At 43.8% G+C, this 23,588-nt stretch overlaps 1 protein-coding gene across 1 annotated transcript in view; it reads left to right on the forward strand.

Annotated features, from left to right (window-relative positions):
* Nucleotides 1–13,365, forward strand: part of LOC145355184 (testis-expressed protein 47-like) — a 55,243-nt gene extending 41,878 nt beyond the window's left edge. Inside the window, exons 5-7 of the mRNA XM_080207097.1 lie at nucleotides 1,902–2,103; nucleotides 8,148–8,307; nucleotides 13,067–13,365. Of these exons, the coding sequence (XP_080063223.1) occupies nucleotides 1,902–2,103; nucleotides 8,148–8,307; nucleotides 13,067–13,365 (661 nt within the window). The remainder of the gene's footprint in view (nucleotides 1–1,901; nucleotides 2,104–8,147; nucleotides 8,308–13,066) is intronic.
* The last annotated feature ends 10,223 nt before the right edge of the window (nucleotides 13,366–23,588 follow it).

Here is a 23,588-nt window from a genome sequence, read left to right on the forward strand (position 1 = left end):
ACTGACTGAAACAAAACAAAGATACATTGTAATGGAAAACGAAGCGTTAGCAAATACATTGGCTTGTGAGAAGTTTGCCAACTCTGTCTTAGGCCTAAAGTTTACCATTGAAACAGACCATAAGACACTGGCTACATTATTAAATGTAACAAATTAACAAAGATGCTACCAAGAATCCAGAGATTTTGCTTGAAGTTCATGGGATTCAATGTTGCAAATGAGTATGTCCTAGAGAACAACAATTTACGGTGGATACATTGCCCAGATTTCCTGTTCACAATTGAATAAAAGGCATAAATTCTGTTGAAGAAGTGGAATCCTATTCTTCAATGACTACAATATGTCTACCAGCAACAACATAAAGGCTAAATAAAATTCAAAAGGTACACCAAGCAAATGAAGAATGTGTTCAATTTTGGAAATACTGTACCATGGAGGCATCTATGGATTCTGTTGATCAAAGGATGGCCAAATAATCTCATTCTGAAGTAATACTTCAAGCAATGAAGAACCCTCAGTGATGGATGAGTTGCTGCTTTAATATAGGAGATTATAGAGTGATCCATCTTTCCAAAGGAGAGGACTTCCATTATGGGAGAAGGCAAGCGGAGATGAATTAGTCTTGAAAGCACAGTTACAGATGTCCCAGTAGTTCACAGTGCAGATGAGGGCCAGGCAATGTACCTGGACAGAGCTCTTTCTGTACTACTTGTTAGGTGGTTGAAATCATAGACTGCCTGTGTTCAGTTCCACTTGGAAATATTGCAGATTCTAGCAGTTGGGGGATCTCATGTAACATAGCTCCCACTTTTTCACCTGGGTACTGGACAAGGAATTAATTTTCCTAGATCTGAAATCTTGAGTTGTTTAAAAGGTGTCCCTTTTGTCCTTTGTAGACATTCCATTTCCCTTGTCCATGGATTATTATTTGGTGTTTGTTTGGAGTCAGAGAGAGCATTAACACCTCATTAAAGATAATGAAGTGTCTGTTGGTTTCTGGAGGTCAGAAATTCCTCTAGTTATGAGTCATGTTAGTCTGGTTAAAGCCTTGATCCATTTTAAAAATAAAAATAATAATTTCATGGAGTAGCCAGTTGACGTGTTAACCTGGATCTCTTCCACCTTCTTCCTTTGGGAAAAAGATACAAAAGCCTGAAATCAGGTATCAACCGGCTCAAGAACAGCTTCTTCCCAGCTGCAGCCAGACTTCTGAATGGACTCACCTTGCATTAAGTTGATCTTTCTCTACACCCTAGCTATGACTGTAACACTACATTCTGCACTCTCTTGTTTCTTTCTCTATAATAGTATGTTTTGTCTGTATAATGCATAAGAAACAATACTTTTCATTGTATGTTAATACATGTGACAATAATAAATTAAATCAAAATCAAAGCCAGAATTGAATTTGGGTCCCTGGCGTTGTGAGGCAGCAGTGCTAACCACTGTGCCACTGTGCTGCGCTCTTGGTATTGATCCTATATGTATACCCCTTGATCATTAATGGTAGAAATAATATTTTTCACTATTTGCCCTTTCAGACTTTGCCATCATTCTGATGCATTGAAGAGAAAGGGACGTGGGAACAGTCACCTGCAGTCGACTGGTATTTTGGTCATATTTTATCTGAGACCATGAACAATGAGCATAATTTGGACATCATCCCAGCTAACCTCAACCTGTTTTTAATTGATGTCCTCACTTGCATGTGGTCCCATCCTTTAAGACTTTAGCTACCTGACCTCCCCTTACAGCACGTGTTAATCGAGGAGCTTGTCAAAGCTGCAGGTCTACCATCACTCACAATAAATCTTGGGCAAGTCTGCCAGTTCCCAGCTTTAAAGCCTATGGAATCATTGCTTCTCATTCAACCCTGTTTCTTTTGCCCCTGTTAGGTTTAGATTGTTTCAGTCAGATATTAGGGTCCTGGTATTATCACACAATATCCCAGACCGACTTTATCGACAATGGCTGCAGCGGCCAGTAAATCTGCCCCTCACCCTAATGATGGACACTTCGGAAATGGAACCGGTGGAGAAAGTGGTCTCAGAATGCCTCACTCTCCTGTTGAAACTTGGAAATTTCATCCAGCAGAATCCAAAGGTCAGCATTTTAATATAGCATGCAGGTACTGAATTGATTGCAATTTTGTATTCACATACTGTAACAGAGTATGTCTATTAGAGTGAAATTGCTGCCAGCTTCACTGAAACTCCACACTTAAGTCTTCCATTGCTCAATGCAAAAGGAGCAGAAGTCACCAGACACTAGGTATTGGGCGTTTTCCACACTTGGTAAAGAAATATTGCAGGAGATTGTTTTGGGTATATACAGAGCACTGCTTTGTTCTAATCAGCCCTGTCACGTATCAAGCTCACAATCAGTTTTATGAATATGAGTAGCACTGTTGCATCACCAGCATTGTTAAGTAAAGTGGAATCCATCCGTTTGGACATAAACAGTGAGGGCGGGGTGACGCTGAAGGAGGGAGGAAAGTCTTTCATAAACAATACATTTCCAGCTTTGGTAAGGAATATTCAGTTTAACCATTCCTTCATCATTTTTGAGCCTGGATGTAAACTCTATCCCAGAGTTTGACAATCACTGCCCACCCTTAAGAATCTCACAATACAGTGAACACACGAGAAGGTCTCTACTAGGCACAGAGAGGAAACACAAATTACCAAGTGAACTGAATGCATTGTAGTGTAAGAAGAAAGTAGGTACCCCTTTTTGTTAAATTAATAGTTTAAACTAAACCAATTGAATTAATTACATAAAGCTTTAATTAATTAAACATATAAACAAGGTTAAATAGTGATGGTTATATGATAGTTGTGCTGCATGTGCATCTTACATGGGCTGGTGGAGAACAGTATTAATCCAGGCAAGCACATCCACAGCATTAGTCCAGAACCAGAGGAGCATTGTCTCAAAGTTGTCAAACTCCAGTCCAAGATGCAGACAATGCAATATATGCCTAGATAGTTAGCTGAAACTTTTACCCAGGATTAGGTTAGATCAGGGGCAGGAGGATGTGACTGCAAATCAGATAGATAAGGAAGTTACAAATAATAAAGCTAGAGGCTGTTAGAAACCCTCAGTAAGTTTGGAAGCATCTCTGGAGATCTTTCAACAGAATGGGATCCCAGATGCAATGATAGAACAGCCTGAGCCTTTGTCATTATCAGCAAGTAGCAGGTATATTCCATTGGTGTGGATGAGAAAAAGCTGCTGGGAGAATCGGCAAATTGATCATGGAATTGAGAGGAGGGCATTCAAGTAGGGGGGGAACATGTGGAATCTGGTAGTTGTAGATTCTCTGTTTGGAGGGATGTGGTGGGGGGAAAGTGTTGTCATGTTCAGCTTTGAGCTCTCAAGGCCATGTTTACTGACTAGTGCCAGGGTTAAGGAGATAATCTTTGCACTGGAAAAATAACTTGAAGAAAGGGGGACAGGAGCCAGCTGTTGTGGACTACATGGCAACAGTGACACAGGATTGCATTGCTGCTGAGGGAGTTTGAGGAGTACCAGGTAAAAAATTTAAAACAGAGCCTCAAAGATAATAATTGTTCCAGTTCAGAAACCTAGCTGGTAAAGGAAAAAACTAGAGTAAATTTTACATTTACGAACACAAATTAGGAGAGGGGAGTGTGCAGCATTGGGTGACCTTGTGCACTAATTGCTGAAGGTAAGCTGCAGGTACTGCAGGCGGTAAAGAGGGCAAATAGTATGTTGGCCTTTATTGTGAGAGGTTGAATACAGGAGCAGGGATGTGGTGTTGCAATTATACAGGGCCTTTGTGAGGCTACACCTATAACATTGTGTGCAGTTTTGGTCTCCTTTTCTGAGGAAGGATGTTCTTGCTCTCAAGGGAGTGCAGTGAAGGTTTACCAGGCTGATTCCGAGGATGGGGGAAATTGATGTATGAGGAGAGATTGACTAAGTTAGGATTGTTTTCGCTGAAGTCAGACGAACGAGGGGAGATCTCATAGAAACTTATAAAATTCCAACGGGACTACACAGAGTAGATGCAGGAAGGATGTTCCCAATTGTGAGGGTGTCCAGAACTAGGGGTCACAGTCTGAAGATTCAGGGTATATCATTTAGGACAGAGGTGAGGAGACATTCCTTCACCCAAAGAATGGTGAGCCCGTGGAATTCATTACCACAGGAAGTAGTTGATGCCAAAACATTGAATATATTCAAGAGGTGATTGGAAATGGCACTTGGGGTCAACGGGATCAAGGTTATGGGGAAAAAGCAGGATTAGACTAGGACAATCCGCCATGATCTTAATGAATGGTGGAGTGGGCTCAAAAGGCTGAATGGCCTTCTATCTTCTATGTTTCTATGTAACTCCAAACTCAAGCACCCCACTGTTTCAGTAACTATCTTTTTATAGGTGTTCATATGAAACCCTGATCAATACACTCCACCTTAAAATTCTTCAATACAACTAACAATAATTTCTAGATTACCAGTTGAACCACAGGCAAAATGGCATTTCACCAAATCTTTTGTGCAAGTGGCTACATTTCAATCTTTTCTAACTCCAGGGATCAATGAGCAAAGTTCAAAAAGATATGATTTGATGTAACATTAAATAAAAATTTAAAAGGTTGGCATTTGAAGAAAATAAACAATTTTTTGAGCTAAAATAAAGCAATATCAAAGCAATAAATTGATTATTTCAAATACTGAGTAATTAATAAAGATGACCATGAGTGCATGAGGTGGTGAAATTGTGTTTTCCTGTCTCACTCTCATACTGTGAAAATTGGGATGTGGGAGTGGAGGGTGAGCCAGACATTTACACACACACACACACACACACACACCAGACAGTCTTTTCCCCCCCACCAGCAGCCAGTGTCCGTCCTTGGCCCGATAGTCTCTTCCTTCTTTCTGTTCAGCAGCTACTTTCCCACCATCCAGCAGCCCCTTTCCCCCTGCCCAACCACCACTCCTTCCCTACTCAGGAGCCACTTTCCCCATTCTTATTCCCCACCTTTATGATCCTTATTCCTCTTTTCACTTCCATTTTTCCACTTCTCTATTCCTGCACTCCTTATCTTCTTCCATCCTCCCCCGCACCCCATCATTCCCACCCTCGTAGTATAAATCTCTGCTGATTTTCTTTGCTCTTAGGTCTGATGAAGGGCCATTTAGACTCAAAACATTGGCTCTATTCAGATGCTGTCAGACCTGCTGAGATTTTCCAGCATTTTCTGTTTTTGTTACCACTTTCCCCTGTCTGATAGCCACTCCATCCCTGTGCCAAGCCACCACTTTGATTCCTCTCCCTGCCTCCCACACCAGTCTCACTATTGCTATTGCACCATAGTTAGAATCAGAGAGGTTACAGAATGGAAACAGGTCCTTCGACCCAACTTGTCCCTGTTTTTACCACTAAGTTAGTCCCAATTGCCTGCATTTGGTCCATATCCCTCTATATCCATCTTACTCATGTAACTGTCTAAAAGCTTTTTAAAAAACAAAATTGTACCCACCTCTGGCAACTTGTTGCAGACACTCACACCCTCTGTGTGAAAAAATTGCCCCTCTGAACCCTTTTGTATCTCTCCCCTCTCACTTTAACTTTATACCCTCTAGTTTTAGATTCCTCTACCTTTGGGAAAAGATGTTGACTATCTGCCTTATCTCTGTTCTTCATTATTTTATAGACCTCTATATGATCAGTCCTAAGCCTCCTACACTCCAGGGAAAAGTGTCCCAGTCTATCCAACATCTTCTTACAACTCAAACCATCAAGTCCGGGTCCATCCTAGTAAATGTTTTCTGCACTCTTTCTAGTTTAATAATATCCTTTCTATAATAAGGTGACCAGAACTGTACCTAGTGTTCCAATGTGGCCTTACCAATGTCTTGTACAACTTCAACAAGACATTCCACCTCCTGTATTCAATTTCTGACCAATGAAACCAAGCAAGCTGAATGCCTTCTTCACCACCCTGTTCACCTGTGACCCCACTTTCAAGGAGCTATGAACCTGTATTCTTAGATCTCTTTAATCTATAACTCTCCCCAATGCCATTAACTGAGTAAGCCCTGCCCTAATTCAATCTACCAAAATGCATCATTATGGGCGGCACAGTAGCATAGTGGTTAGCACTGCTGCTTCACAGCTCTGGGTTTGATTCCTGGCTCAGGTCACTGTCTGTGTGGTGTTTGCACATTCTCCTGATATCTGCGTGGGTTTCCTCCGGGTGCTCTAGTTTCCTCCCACAGTCCAAAGATGTGCGGGTTAGGTTGCTAAAGTTGCCCCTTAGTGTCCTGAGATGTGTAGGTTAGAGGGATTAGTGGGTAAATGTGTAAGGATATGGGGATAGGGCCCGGGTGGGATTGTGGTCAGTGCAGACTCGCTGGGCCAAGGACCTGTTTCTGCACTGTAGAGTTCTATGTTCTATCACCTTGCATTTGTCTAAATTAAACTTCATCTGCCATTCATCAGCCCACTGGCCCAATTGATCAAGATCCCTTTGCAATCCTAGATAACCTTATTCAGTGTCCACTATACCACTGATCTTGGTGTCATCTGTAAACTTACTAACCATGCCTCCTAAATTTTAATCCAAATCATTAATGTAAATGACAAATAACAGTGGACCCAGCACCAATCCCTAAGGCACACTGCTGGTCACAGGCCTCCAGTTTGAAAAACAACCTTCTACAACTACCCTGTTTTTTGTTGTCAGCAATTTTGTATCCATTCAGCTATCTCACCCTGGATCCCATGAGATTTAAACTTATGCAACAACCTACCATATGGTACCTTGTCAAAGGTCTTGCTAAAGTCCATGTGGACAACATCAACTGCACTGTCCTCATCTACCTTCTTGGTTACCATTTCAAAAAACTCAATCAAATTTCCACTCACAAAGCTATGCTGCCTGTCCCCAATCAGTCCTTGCCTCTCTGAATGCCTGTAGATCTTGTCTCTCAAAATACCTTCTTACAACTTACCCACTACAGATGTGAGGCTCACCGGCCTGTAGTTTCCAGGCTTTTTTATTAAACAAAGGCACAACATTTGCTACTCTCCAATCTTTAGGCGCCTCACCTATAGCTGTTGATGATTCAAATATCTCTGCTAGGGACCTGCAATTTCCTCCTTAGCTTCCCACAACATCCTGGGATCAGAGTGAAGAAAGCTGCCTGTCCCATCAGAGATTGGTTTTTCCCCACATTTATTGCTGATTAACTAACAAGTGATTCTAGCAATAGAAAATGATGGTGAAGAAAAGCCTGTGACTGGAGGAGCAGTTTTTCAAATTCACTTACTGTTATTTTGAATAGGGGTCTACAGCCCGGGTGGACGGGCCTGGCAGCCCCAGTGGAGAGACCTGACAACACGGATGGAGGGGCCTGGCAGCACGGGTGGAGAGAGCTGGCAATCTGGGTGGAGGGGCCTGGCAGCCTGCGTGGAGGGGCCTGGCAGCCCAGGTGGAAAGACCTGGCAGCCTGAGTGGAGAGGCCTGGCAACCTGGGTGGAGGGGCCTGGCAACATAGGTGGAGAGGCCTGGCAGCCTGGTGGAGAGGCCTGGCAGCCTGAGTGGAGAGGCCTGGCAGCCCAAGTAAAGAGACCTGCCAGCACGGGTGGAGAGGCCTGGCAGCCCAGGTGGAAAGACCTGGCAGCCCACATGGTGAGGCCTGGCAACACAGGTGGAGAGGCCTGGCAACATGGGTGGAGGGGCCTGGTAGCTCTGGTGGAGAGGCCTGGCAGCCCGAGTGGAGAGACCTGCCAGCATGGGTAGAGGGGCCTGGCAGCCCAGGTAGTGGCCTACAGGCCATGCATTGGCCACACCTGGGTTAGAGGTTGCAACATGTGGGTCAAGAGTGGTATGGGAGGCAAGTGTTTCAATTCTCAGAGAAGGGGCACCAGTACCTGGTAAAGTGAGCTGTTTCATTAAGATGGATTCTACTTCAGGCTGAGACCAGCATCCTGGCAAATTGAATAACTAAGGCTGTAGTGACAGAGGATTCAGATAGGGTAAATTTATAAGTCTGAAGAGGATCAGAGGGCCACCTTCATCCTACCTGTATACAGTCACATCCGGTTTCCACCAAATTTGGAGACAGTGCACATATAAAAATCATGATCACTGCTCATTTCTCTCATGCAGAAAAACATAACTGGACCAAATTACACTGTGTCGGAAGAAATCCGCCATCTGATCATCAAAGAGAATACCATCAAATATCTGTGTGGCCGTTCAGAACTCATGACTCCTCAGAACTTCCTTGAATATTATGAGAAATCAACATACGTTGTTCTAGACTCAGGTAACTGGACATATTTTTTTTCTGGGCAAGCTATATTCATGGTGCAGGATATTAACAGTCCTAAAAAGATCAGAAGGTGATGAATGTAACCATTTTGAGTGATTGGGGAAACTTGAGGGATAAACACTACAAAAAGCAGCAATTTCAATCAGGTGATGATGCCAGGAAGAGGTCAATTGTAGGACAGTTCAGTTAGAGATTGGGAGGAAAGAGAAAATTATTCAGGCCAGGGAAGCATCAAGTTAATAAAATAGAAATTCAAACAGGATTTCAACTACCCTAATATTAATTGGACAGAAGAAGTAGCTAAAGGGGATAATGAAATGGAGTTCCTATATTGTGTTTAGGACTTTTTCCAAAGTGATTATGTACAAAAGCCAACAAGGGAGGAATCATTGGCTCTCGTGGTGGCTTATGAATTACAGTAGATAGATAAGGAAAGTAAAGGGAGGGGAACATCTGGCAATAGTGACCAATATAATCCTTGAGGTAATAATAGATAAAGACATAAGTGTGATAACATGGTAGAAAAGCTGATTTTGAGGGGCTAAGAGTAAGACTTGGGGAAAACAAAATGGGCAACAATATCAGCAAACAATGATGTAGAACAACAATGGAAGACATTTAGAATGGTATTCAACAGATTGGGTTGGGAATGGGGTCATTAAGGGCTAGATAGTATAATACCACAGGAAATAATAGATAACAGAAACATTAATTAATTGTTTTGGTTTGATATTTAATAGAGATATGAACAGGTGGACATGACATTGAATGATGAAATGACAAATAAATGCATTTAAAACAAAAAGATGATGTATGAAACAAACCAGTCAAATTCAAAGTGGTTAGAACCCCAGGTATGGACAAATTGCATTCATGCTTATTAGAGGAATCCAGGAAAGTGATTGCTGAGATATTACAACACAAATTTAATAAATTGTTAGACAAAGATGTGTACCAGAATACAAGCAGGTTGTTAGCACAATACCTAATGGGCAGATTTTCCAGTCCTGTCAAAGTCAATGGATTTTTGAACTGTTCACCATATTTTACATCCCTGCCCCTGTAAGATTGTCCCCATTGTTAAGAAGGGCAATATAACATGTCCAGTGGATTATAAGTTAACATCGTTGGGAGGGAAAACAATGGAATGCTTCGTAAAGGAGAGAATAAAGAAACCTGAGGATTGGGAGCCTTTTAGAAACCAGCAAAAGGCCAGCAAGAAGTTGATAAAAAGGAAAAGAAAATTAAAATGAGAGTAAACTAGCTAGGAATATGAAAAAAAATGGATTGTAAGAGCACATGCACATAAAAAAGGAAAGTAGCTCAGTAGACATTGATCCCTCAAAAGATAGAGACAGGAGAAATTATCATAGGGAATGAGAAAATGGCAGTGATATTGAAGAAATATTTTGGGCCAGATTTCACAGAGTTGGATCAATTCCAGAGGTCTTTAAAAATGGTGGAACCAAGTTTTGGGATTCCCACCCTATTCCCAGTAACAGCGATTTTTGCTGGCACAGGATAAGATACTAAGTTTGAACCCTGCACTCTCAACATAGCCTGTTTAACGATAGGGATAAGCATCTCATAATTTTCATGGAGTCGTGCCACAGTAACTTCATTGCAGTGTTAATGTAAGCATACTTGTGACACTAATAAATAAATTTAAAATTATATTTCCAAGTTTTGTGTCAGCTACAAATTTTAAAATTGCCCCCTGTACCCTGCAATCCAAATTATTAATAATGCCAGGAAAAGCGGTGGTATTAGTACAGACTTTTGGTCTTAGTACATACTTCCAGTCCAAAAATCAATTGTTTGTCACAATTGTCTATTCCCTGTCACTTAGTCAATTTTGTATCCATGCTGCCACTGTCTTGTTTTTAAAAAAAGCTGTGACGTCACTGGCTAGGCTAGCATTTGTTGCCCATCTATGGTTGCTCTTCAGAAGGTGATGGTGAGCTCCTTCTTGAATCACTGCAGTTGATGAGATGTAGGTACACCCAAAATGCTAATAGGAGGGAATTCCAGGATTTTGACCCAGTGGTAGTGAAGGAATGGAAATATATATCTAAATCAGGATGGTGAGTAACTTGGAGGGGAACCTTCAGCTGATGTTGTTCTGCGGCTCTTGTCCTTTTAGATGGTAGCAGTCATGGGTTTGGAAGGTGTTCCTTGAAGAGTCTTGGTGAGCTCCTGCAGTACATCTTGTAGATGGCTCATGCTGCTCCCACTGTTTATCATTGGTGCAAAGGCTGAATGTTTGTGAAAGGGTCAGCAATCAAGTCAGCTGCTTTGTCCTGGATAGTGTCAGGCTTCTTGAATGTTGTAGGAGCTGCACTCATCCAGCCAAGTGGAGAGTATTCCATTGCACTGCTGACATGTGCCTTGTAGCTAGTGGACTGGCTTTGGGGGGTCAGGAGATGAGTTATGTGCCACATGATGCTTTGTCTTTGATCTGTTCTAGTAACCACAGTATTCATATGGCTAGTCCAGGTTAGTTTCTGATCAATGGTAACCCTCCAGAATGTTGATAGTGTGTGATTCAGCAATGGTAATTCCATTGAATATCAAGGGGCACCCCCATCCCGCACCCACCCCAACCACCCACCCCCACCCCGCACCCACCCCAACCACCCCCACCCCCACCACTCCAACCACCCCCCCCCACACCCACCACCCCCACCACCACCACCACAACAACCCCCCCCACGCCCACCACCCCCACCACCCTACACCCCCCATCCCCACCCCCCCAACCCCCAGCTCTCCAATCCCCACCCCCCCAGCCCCCACCCCCACCCCCAAACCTCCAACCCCAACCCATACCCCACCCCCCACCCCCCACCCCCCACACACCCCCTCCCCAACCCCACACCCCTCACCCTCCCTACACTCCCCCACCCTCCCCACACTCCCCCACCCTCCCCACACCCCCCTCACACCCCCCCCCACACCCCCACCCCCCCACACCCCCCACCCCTACCCCTTCACCCTCCCCACCCTCCCCAACCCACCCCCCAACCCCCCCACACCCCCTCGTCCCCCCCACCCTCCCCACACCCCTCCCAGCCCCACCCTCATCCCCACAACCTTGCCCCCACCCCCACCCCCACAAGCTCATCCCCACCCCCATGACATCCCCACAACCTCATTCCCCACAACCTCACCCCCCCACACCGTCACCCCACCACACCCCCACACTGTCAACCCCCACACTATCACTGCCCACCCCCCACCCCAACCTCCCCACCTCCCACCGGCCCACCCCTCCCCCTGCCCCACCCCCCTCCCTCCCCCCTGCCCCACCCCCCATCTCCCTCCCCACCCCCCCACCTCCCCCCACCCCCTGCCCCACTCCTCCCACTCTCCACACCCTCCACCCCCCCACCCCCCCGCCCCACCCCCACCCCCCCCTCCGCCCCCCACTCCCCACTCCCCCGCCCCACCCACCTACCCCCTCCACCCCACCCCCCCACAGCCCCCCACCTGCCCCAACCATGCCCCCCCACAACCCGACCCCTGCCACCCCCACCCCACCTCCCCCCTGCCCCACCATGGACTTGACGTGTGGGATGGCTTCTTTCTTCACTGTCGGGATCCTATGGTGCAGGATATACCTGGGCACTTTTACACATTGCCAGGTAGATATCAGTGTTGTAACTGCGCTAGAACTGTTTAGTTAGGAGCACAGAAAGTTCTAGAGCACAAGCCTTAGGACTATTGCCAGAATCTTGTCAGGGCGCAGCATCCAGTGCCATTTACTGATATTACATGGCGTGAATTGAATTGGCTAAAGACTGATATCTGTGATCACCGAATCTCTACAGTGCAGAAGAGGCCATTTGGCCCATCGAGTATCTTACCTATGCCCTCACCCCTGCTCTATTCCTGTAACCCTACACATTTACCGCAGCTAATGCATCTAACCTACACTTTGGGATATTAAGGGGCAATTTATCCCCATCTGGTTTCATTTCTTTTTGTTTTCTTTGTAGTGGTTGAATACAACTGAGTGGCTTGCTAGGCTAGAAGGCATTTAAGAGTTAATATGTAGGCCAGACTAGGTAAGGATGGCAAATTTCCTTCCCTGAAGGACATTAGTGAACCAGGTGGGCTTTTATGACAATTGACAATAGTTTCATGGTCATCACTAGAATTTGAATTCCAGATCACCCGTCATGGGATTCAAACCTGAGTTCCCAGAGGATCATTAACCTGGGTCCAGCAAGAATGTGACTGCACCACCACCTCCCCTTTATTCCATAAACTTCAAACTTACTGGCAAGCCAATTATGAGCCACTTTACCAAAAGCAATTTAGGAATCCACATTAAAAAAAATTATTCATGGGACTTTGCTGGTTGTGCCAGCATTCATTGCCCATCTCTGAATGCATCTAAGAGTCAATTACATTGCTGTGGATGTGAAGTTATATATAAGCCAGACCAGGTAAGGTTTTTATCACCATCAACAATGGTTTTGCCATTAGGCTTTTAATTCCAGATTGTTTTTAATTGAATTCTATTTTCACCATTTGCTGTGGTGGGATTTGAACAGAATCCCCAGAGCATTATCCTGGGTTTCTAGATCACTGGTCTAACAACAATATTATAATACCACTGCTTCTCCTTCATCAACCTTCTCTGTTGCCTTATCAAACATCTCAATGAAGTTACTTAAACACGATTTGTCCTTCACAAATCTACATTGGCTGTTCTTAATTACTTGTTCAAGTGATTGTTTTGTTTCAGGTAATTGTTTCAAAAACTTTCCCACCACAGCTATACTGACAAACCTGAAGTTGCTGGGTTCTGGGTTCATCTTTTATGAACAAGGGTGTAACATGCAGTTCTTTAGTCTTCTGGCGCCATCTCTCGACCTAAAGAGGATTAGGAGAAGATTATCGCTGATACCTGGACAATTTCTGTTCTTAGTTTCTGCAGCATGCACGATGCATCCCAACCAGTCTAGGTTCCAATCAACTTTTCGTAGACAATGTGATGGAATGGATGAACACAGGTTGGATGAAATTGAACTCGGGAAAGTGTGAGGGGGTACAATTTAGCAGGGAGACCAAAGGAAAACTAATACAAGTAAATGGTACAAATTTAAAAGTAATCATCTAAAGGTACACAAATCTTTGAATAGGTTAATTATAATGACACATATGATTTTCAAGATTTTAAAGGTAGACAGGCTGGAATTTTACTGAAAGTAAGGAAGGCCTGCTGCTGGGATCAAAAGCAGGTGGTGTGCCTGTGCAAGTGGGAGGCAAAGTTGCAATTGCAATATTCTCAGGGCTGGCAAGGGTGACAGGTGGTGTGGGCTGTAGAAGTTGCAGAAATTCTGGTGCTGTCTTTAAAAGGCAGCCAGCAGGGCTTATCTCATAGCAACCCCCAAGGAAGAAGTGCGGGAGCCCTGTCGGCCATACCCATTGTTGAAATAGGATCACAGAATGATTACAGCACAGAAGGAGGCCATTTGCCCATCATGTCTATGCTGGTTCTCTGCAAGAACTTAACGAGTGCCACTCCTTACTATTACCTGTAGCCCTTCAAGCTTTTCTCTTCAGATAATTGTTCAGTACACAATTGAAAACCATGATTGTCTCCACCACATTCTCAGGCAGTGAATGCCAGATCCTGACCGCTCACTTGGCCTAAGGGAGATCAAAAATCACTTGAAGAAAGGTACTCATCTTATTTTCTCCAAGCAGAAAACTTGGCAGCGATGACTCCAACAACAATTGCTGACTGGCTGCATGCAGGAGACATACCTATGATACCAAGTAGGCTGCCAGCTGCATAGGAGTTGCGCATCTCCTTGATGGCTGAGTAACAATGGAATTTATATGCCCATAGGTTTAAAAAACTCAGAATTTAGAGGAAAGTGCCAAAAACTGGAGCCGGCATGCCCTGTGTATCCATCCTTAGAAGAACAGGTGGCACAGTAGTTAGCACTGCTGCCTCACAGTGCCAGGGATCCAGATTCAATTCCAGCCTCAGGTCACTGTCTGTGTGGAGTTTGCACATTCTCCCCTTGTCTGTGTGGGTTTCTTTCAGGTGCTCCAGTTTCCTCCCACAAAAATGAGTGGGTTAGGTTGATTGACCATGATAAATTGACCCTAGTGTCAGGGGATTATCAGGGTAAATATGTGGGGTTACAGGAATAGGGCCTTGGTGGGATTGTGGTTGATGCAGACTCGATGGGCTGAATGGCCTCCTTCTGCGCTGTAGGGATTCTATGATTCTATGAAGCTGGGGAAAAATGGCAGCAGGAAGGCAGTCCTAAATTGTGAGAGGCATGTGGACTCCTGAGAAATTGAGTGACCTAATGGATTGATACAAGACACCTTCTGTTGAATGTAAAGCATAATGCCCATTGTATACCACCAGTCATCTGGATGATGAGTAGTCAGTAGAATTTGTTGTTAAGCGCATTGACCTCATCACTCCCGTCTGTTGTAGGCCATGGACAAAGGTAATTAACATGTCAAGTCTGAGTGACAGCTCCTCACTTCTGAGGAGGAGAAGACGCCAGAGTGTGCACTGTCATATCATTGCTTCCAGAGCAGATATTCTTATGTAAATAGTCAGTCTTATTTGATTAGTAATGGGGGTCACAATCTGGTGCACACAGCATAGCTGTGCTCAAGCAGCTGACGGAAAAAATGACAGTCAAGACCACTTGCATTCAAAAAGCTCTGAGGGTAACTGGGCTGGCCATCCTCAGGCTGATGGTATACCTGCAGAGCTATCCACAAGGTGACATATTCTGAAGTTGCAGCATGAGGTGAACATCTGGTAGAGCCTCCAGCAGCTATCCACAGATATATGAGGATGATGGGGTGTCCGTCCAAGCAATGAATCCAGCTATGATTCTGGTTGATGCACGCAAGGCTTTCTCCATCGGGAATTAGTGACCTTCATGGAGAGCCATATCCAACATAATACAAAGTGGATGTTGCAAATGCGTGTGACCTGCATGCTTTCAGCCACTTTGTGAGCTTTGTGGAGAGATAGCCAGGTCCTCAAATTCTCAGATAAGCAATGAAGACCATATTGAAATTAAAAAGTAGAGAAATAGATGTCCGCAGTATCTGTGTGCTCCTCTCAGGATACTCTCATATGGATGGTGGCTACTCAGTCAATCTGATGGTGACACCAGTGCCTTAAGCTGTGACAAAAACAGAAGGAGTTGATGCACCTTCACACGAGACCTTCACTATGCCCAGATCCTCAATGTTCAGGCTAGAAGAAGATGATCACCATGGTCATTGACAGTCACTGAGCAGCAATGTCAGCAGTCTGTCTCCATCTCTGCTAACAGCAATGGAGGAATATCATGTAGGAAAATCTGCATGGGCAAGAAAATGTCCACCTAAGTGTACTTGGGTTTGCCAGTTTAATATTTTGATATTAGATCTCACCTGCTATGTGTGTCTCTTCAGTGAATTCTGAAATATGGTGCACCACTAAAGGAATCCTTTATTCTTTTAAACATTATGGGCCATTTATGTTTCCTGGCTCCCACAAAAAGTGCGATGGAAAGGACCATGCTGGATGAAGCCATGCTATTGCCTCAAGTAATGAAGGGTTTGGGGAAATGGTAAGGACATTCAGGAAAATGCAACAGGTTTGCAGAAGATTGAGGATTTATTTGGTTGACTGGGCGTATAGGTAAGGCTTATACGGAGTTGAGGAGGAACTTCTTCACTCAAAGGGTGGTGAATCTCTGGAATTCTCTGCCCGTTGAAGTGGTGGAGGCTACCTCGCTAAATATTTTTAAGACGCGGGTTGATGGGTTTTTGATAAGAGAGGGGATTAAGGGTTATGGGGAGAGGGCGGGAATGTGGAACTGAGCCACGACAGATCAGCCATGATCTTATTGAATGGCGGGGCAGGCTCGAAGGGCTAGTTGGCCTACTCCTGCTCCTATTTCTTATGTTCTTATGTTCTTATGAAATGTACCTGCATTAGCAAGTTCTGAGTCTCCCTTATTTAGACCTCATTGTGCCTTACCTACCATGGTCTTAAACTTGTTGTGCATGCTTACCAGTCCCTCCTTATTCTTGGAAAAGGTATCACTTTTGACGAAATACTTATTGTTCAAGGTTCCTCCCTTCTGTATTGCTAGGTTGTAAACACAGTAAAAAGTCTGACAACACCAGGTTTTAATCCAACCGATTTATTTGATAGTAAGCGCACAAGCTTTCGGGGTTAGTCCCTTCGTCAGGTGAATGGAGAGTTCTGGCCTCAGACAGAGCATATAAAGCACAGACTGTTTAGAGATTACTGATTAGAATGCGAATCCTTACACCTAACCTGCTGTTCAAGACCTGAAGTGGTTGACAATGTGAGTGGAAGGAGCACTGATCACAGGTTAAAGAGATGTGTATTGTCTCCAGACAGTACAGTAAGTGAGGTTTTGCAAACCCAGGCAAGTCACGGGGGTTACAGATAGTGTGACATGAACCCAAGATCCCTGTTGAGACCGTCCTCATGTGTGCGGAACTTGGCTATCAGTCTCTGTTCAGCGACTCTGCGCTGTCGTGTGTCGTGAAGGCCGCCTTGGAGAATGCTTACCCGAAGGTCAGAGGCTGAATGCCCATGACCACTGAAGTGTTCGCCATGGGCAAAGTCATGGGCATTCAGCCTCTGACCTTCGGGTAAGCATTCTCCAAGGCGGCCTTCACGACACACGACAGCGCAGAGTCGCTGAACAGAGACTGATAGCCAAGTTCCGCACACATGAGGACGGTCTCAACAGGGATCTTGGGTTCATGTCGCACTATCTGTAACCCCCGTGACTTGCCTGGGTTTGCAAAACCTCACTTACTGTACTGCCTGGAGACAATACACATCTCTTTACCCTGTGATCAGTGCTCCTTCCACTCACATTGTCAACCACTTCAGGTCTTGAACAGCAGGTTAGGTGTAAGGATTCGCATTCTAATCAGTAATCTCTAAACAGTCTGTGCTTTATATGCTCTGTCTGAGGCCAGAACTCTCCATTCACCTGACGAAGGGACTAACCCCGAAAGCTTGTGCGTTTACTATCAAATAAATCGGTTGGATTAAAACCTGGTGTTGTCAGACTTTTTACTGTGTTTACGCCAGTCCAACGCCGGCATACCCACATCATTGCTAGGTTGTGTCAGCACAGTACACAACCACAGTATGTGAGACCTTTACTGCAGAATATTACATGGCTCTACCAGATTTATCCCAGCAATTGCAACTCCATCTTTAGACCTTTGGCATTTTTGATGGTTGCACAAGGTGTGCCATGGCAACTGTTGTATTTCACTGTGCATTTGTGCATGGGTTATTCACAGGCATAAGTAGCCATCTCTTCAATGTATACCCCTTAGCATCCATCCTTGAAGGCATATGGGGGCTTGAAAAGATTGGGCACTGTCTTAGTTTGAAGATACTGTGAAAGTTTCCCAGGAACCTTGTACAGACTTAAAGCATTCATTTGAGGTGGCTATAGACTAGTTGTACATTGAGGAGTGGAAGCTTTTTCTGCTGATTAAGGATGCTGCCTCGTCTCTCCTGCTTCCAAGCACACCATCAATTGCTGGTAAAATTCAGTTCACAGAATACAAAAGTCAGGAAGTTATATCAACTACAAATTTGGCTCTGGTTGGAGTATTGTATCCAATTTGAGTGCCACACCTTTGGAAGCATGTGAAGGCTTTGCAGATTGTAGAGATTTATTATAATGGTTCCAGGGATGAGGGACCAGTTATCTTGCTAAATTAGAGAAACTGGAGTTGCTCTCCTTAGAGCCGAGATGGCAGAGAAGAGATTTGAAAGAAGTGTTTAAAATCATGAAGTAGCTCATTTCTTACCAGCTGCAACAATCCACTTACACCACATCCTCCTAACTTTTACTTTTAGATAGTTTCTCTTCATTTCGTCTATTTCCAATGGCTGAAGAATCAATAACATTTTGGCACAAATTTAAGGTGATTGGCAAAAGAACCAAAGGTGACGTGAGGAAAATAAAGTCTATGCAATGGGTAGTTAGGATTTGGATTGTGCTATGTTATCCAGTTTCAAGATGTTAGCCACCTATACTCTTTATTTAAAGCCAAAGTAAATATTCTTCAGATTCAATAGTAACTTTCAGGAGGGAATTAGATGTATTTCAGGAGAAGTAAATTGCAGGGATATGTGGAAAAGAAGGACAAGAGGGATTAATTAGATTTCTTCTTGAAAGAGCTGGTGTAAACTCTTTGGGCTGAATGGCCTCTGTCTTTGACATGCTGGCAGGTTCGATATGGTCTGTGAAGAAACACGTGAGGAGCAGCAGATTTGTGAAACCTCTCATTTGAAAGTAAGCCTCCCTCCAATTAATATTCTGCAACTCCTCTGCATCAAGCTTCCTTAGAGCAAGAGCAATTCCCAGCAAAATGTCCACTCTACCAATATAAACTGTTTGAACAAAGAACAAAGAACAACACAGCACGGGAAACAGGCCCTTCGGCCCAACGAGCCCGCGCCGCCGTCCCACTGTCTCAGTGACCTATTCATGATTTTAGTCTACGCCTAATGTGCGAGGATCAGGGAGGTCCAATTTAGGGACAATTTAGTACCCAATCAATCAGCCTAAAAGCACATCTTTGGGGATGTGGGAGGAAACCGGAGCACCCGGAGGAAACCCACGCAACCACGGGGAGAACGTGCAAACTCCCACAGACACAGGCCCAAATCCATGTGTCCGCACAGTAACAGAGATAGTCTCTGAGCTGTCATGTTGCCCTTGTGATGGTCCAGTTTAAGCACACGAACGACATGAAGCAATAGGCAACTCCCGAAGCAATGTCCAAGAGCAGCCCACTACAACCTGCCGCATGCATGCCCCTTGCTGGACTTAAATGCCTGTGGAGACAAAAAAATTCATTATTAAACAGGCAAAGACTAACATCCCTGAGGCGAAACGTATTCCCAAGCCTACAATGTTTAGTAAGGCCTACTATATCCCCCTATATGTAGCCCGCTCATGTGGCTGTCTAAGTGACTCTTAAACAACCCTAGCGTGCCTGCTTCCACCACCTTACTCGGCAGTGCATTCCACACCCCCACTACCCTTTGCGTGAAAAACTGCCCTCTAATATTTGTCTTATACCTAGCCCCCCTCACCCTAAGCCCGTGACCCCTCGTTCTATCCATTTCTAATAGCGGAAAAAGCTTACCACCATTTACTCTATCTATCCCCTTCATAATCTTATAAACCTCTATTAGATCCCCCCTCAGCCGACGTCTCTCAAGGGAAAACAGCCCAAGTTCATTCAATCTTTCCTCGTAAGACAGCCCTTCCATACCAGGCAACATCCTGGTAAATCTCCTCTGCACTCTCTCCAGGATCTCTACATCCTTCCGGTAGTACAGCGACCAGAACTGGACGCAGTACTCCAAGTGAGGCCTAACCAACGTTCTATACAACTGCAACATCAGACTCCTACTCTTATATTCTATACCTCTTCCTATGAAGGCTAACATACCATACGCTTTCCTCATCACATTCTGCACCTGCACCGACACCTTCAGGGACTTGTGCACTTGCACCCCCAGGTCTCTCTGCGTATCTATACTCCGGATAGTTCTACCTTTTATCGTATAACTCCCCTCCACATTATTCCGGCCAAAGCAAAGTTTGATTTGAGAAAGAATGCTCTTCATTCAAAATGGAAAGAAAAATTAAATGTAATATAAAAAAAAGCTGCATAAATGCATCCAACAGCCAAATAGCATAATCACAATCTGCCCAAAGTTTAAAGAGAAACGCCAAGTGACTTACCAGATGTACCAAGGGACATTTGTGATGGACTTCAGCAACTAACCCCAGAAGTGAAATAGTAGGGATTAGTCTTGTTTATACTTTTTTCAAGCTCTTAATGATGCTCACACACTCTAACTGAACAAGCCACGTATATCCTCAGTGCAGACTGGTTAAAAAATCCAGGGCCTGATTTTGTTCCCTTGGGCGCATGGGCTCGGAGGGCCAAGAAGCAGGTGTGAAATGAGCTACTGGCTGTGATAGGCCTTAAAACATGATTTCACTGGCTGGCCAATTCATGGGCAGCTATCCTGAAATGTGGAGGAGGGTGAGCACTGAGAAAAGGGAGGGTAGATAGGAACAACCACTCTGGAGCTGTTTCAGGGAACTGCAGGCATGTACAAATTTAATCCCAATGAAAAAACACAGCAAACAGTGTCAAGGCAGCAGATTCAACACAAACTTCAGTAACCAGACACCTTTTTAAATTTTATTTTCAGCTCTGACATTTCATTCCACTTAGATCGTGGTTACAACTAAAACGTAAAGGCCATCTGGCCAATCGGCCTGCCCACCAACTGTAAAAATGGATGGGTCACGAAGAATTGCTTTCAACTTATTCCTTAATAGGTTAAATTGTCTACTTAATTGTCAGCAGATGGTGCTTCTGATACTCACTGCCCGCCTGGGATCAATGCTGGACCTTTGCTGATATATATAAATGATTTGGAGGAAAATATAACTGGTTTCATTAGTAAGTTTGCGGATGACACAAAGGTTGGTGGATTTGCAGATAGCAATGAGGACCATCAGAAGATACAGCAGATCGGTTGGAGACTTGGACGGAGACATGGCAGATGGAGGTTAATTGGACAAATGTGGGGTAATACACTTTGAAAGATCTAATACAGATGGGAAATATACAGTAAATGGCAGAACCCTTAACAGTAGTGATAAGCAGAGGGATCTGGGTGTACAGGTACACAGGTCACTGAAAATGGCAATGCAAGTGGAGAAGGTAGTCAAGAAGGCATAGAGCTGGAGCACTGAGTTAAAAATTGGCAAGTCATGCTGCAGCTTTATAGAACTTTAGTTAGCTCGCTCTTGGAATATAGTGTTCAGTTCTGGTCACCACACTACCAGAAGGGTGTGGAGGCTTTGGAGAGGGTACAGAAAAGATTTGCCACGATATTGCCTGGTATAGAGGGCATTAGCTATGAGGAGAGGTTGGAGAAACTTGGTTTTCTCTCACTGGAACGATGGAGGTTGAGGGGTGACCTGATAGAAGTCTACAAGATTATGAGGGGCATGGACAGAGTGAATAGGCAGAAGCTTTTTCCCAGGTGTAGAGTCAATTACTAGGGGGCATAGATTTAAGGTATGAGAGGAAAGGCTTAAAAGAGATGTACAAGGTACATTTTTTTTAACACAGAGGGTGATGAGCGCCTGGAAGTCACTGCTGGGGAAGTAGTGGAAGCAGCTATGATAGTGACTTTTAAGGGATGTCTTGACAAATAATGTGAATAGGGTAGGAATAGATAGATATGGTCCCCATAAGGGTAGAGGAATTTCAGTTCAATCAGGCAGCATGGTCAGTGCAGGCTTGGAGGGCCGAAGGGCCTGTTCCTGTGTTGTAACTTTCTTTGTCCTTTGTTGACTTAAATATTGTGTTATGATGTTGGGATATGTTCCCTACAAATTCTCGTGCAATTTCACATTCCTCCACATCGGCTGTGCACCCACTCTGTGAATTTAAATTCTAGCTTATTTCTTACCAGCTGCAACAATCCACTTGCACCAGAACCAATTCATCCTCACTCTCTCATATTTCACCTTGGAGTTTCAACATTCCCTTTGCTCTTCCCCATTCACCATCACCCCATGCACTCCTCCCCCACCCACCTGATCCTTTCCAGATGTAGTGTGTAGGAGAAAAGAGTGTCTTTAAAATGAAACATGATCAGTTTATCCCCTGTATAAAAGGGGGAGGAAATGGCATGGGCCATAAAGAAAAGCATCAGGAGCTGCAATCACATATTGGAGTTACCTTTTTGAAGCTAGTGAATATGATTCTACTTCACACTGCATGAATTGCAATTGTAATATCCCTTTAATATGAAGTTAAAGCTGGAAAAGTACAAAGAATCTTGCTGATAAAATAGCAACTTAAAGCCATTTGTTAAGTTGTGGCAGGTCACTTTTAAATATGGGTCGGAATTTGATTCCTATATTGTGTGAGAGAGAAATTATGGCATTATTTGAGATTGCAGGTTGTCTCAAGACTTAAAAGGAGGAACATTTATATCGCTTTTATTAATTTTTCAACATAGTTCTTTCTACAGTGCTCATAAAATGGAAGCATTAGAAAATACATGGCCAAACTTTAGATTTCATCTACTTCACCATCAAGATCTGCAGAAGAGCAGAGGAGGATTTCACTATGGCTGGTTTTCCTTTGTCATTCCTATTGATTAAATGCAAACAAATGAAAAGTTTGATTCAGTTGTCTGGATATTTGTTATTTAACATAGCAGATAAGTGCCTATTACTATTAATATCTAATTTTTGGATGTGACATTTTGAGATGTGATGCTCTGGCATCTAATAATTTTAAAGTAAGACATTTCAGAGACCACACTTGCAGATGGGACATCTTTAAAAGCTATGACAAGGCAAAAACTTCAACAAGATTTTTAATTATACAGATCATTGAATGATACAGAATAGGAGGCAGTTTGGCCCATCACACCTGTGGTGTCTCTCTGAAAGAGCTATTAACTCCTGTTACATTTAATAACTAATTCACTCAGAGGGCAATGCCTATAAAGTAACATTGAAGAGTAGACAAATTTCGTGAACCTTGACCAGTATGTTAAGTAGGCAACAGAAATCTTCTTTCCTTAATTTACTGGTGTGAGTTGCCAATGTTTTACCCAGAGTTCTCCACAATCCACAGTGTGTTTAGTTCTTAAAGGCACATTTGTTACTTCATGTAATACCATTAGTTAGAGATGATCCATCACTAATCAATAACAAAAAGAACACAACACCCAAGCGATGAATGAATGTATAATTCATCTGTGAATCAAGACACCATCTTGAGATCCTGTGGATAATACCAGATTGCAAAAAATCGATGTTTGAAACAATAAATAAATAATGCAACACTCAGCTCTTGAAAATAGATTTAAGGATTTCTACCCAAGAAGTTAAAATTTTTTTATCTTAAAATATTCAGGCTGTGGGACTGTACTGCCATCAACTGGTGGATTGCATAACGAACAAGCTTGCTGTCTTATTCTGTTCATTTAGTTACCAGCAGCTGTACTTGGCTGATGATGCATTAACACAGATGTCTATGCTGGAATATATTTAACTGACAGTGTGAAGTTTGTTAATTCTTTTCTTTTTCAATTTGCAGAACTTGTTTGGCCATCTCCTCTTCATCTGTTCCTTGGGGATTAACAGATTCCTCTTGACTCTCTG

This window comes from Carcharhinus amblyrhynchos, chromosome 18, assembly GCF_965287045.1.
Source record: "Carcharhinus amblyrhynchos chromosome 18, sCarAmb.v2.hapA, whole genome shotgun sequence".
NCBI classification, from domain to species: Eukaryota; Metazoa; Chordata; class Chondrichthyes; order Carcharhiniformes; family Carcharhinidae; genus Carcharhinus; species Carcharhinus amblyrhynchos.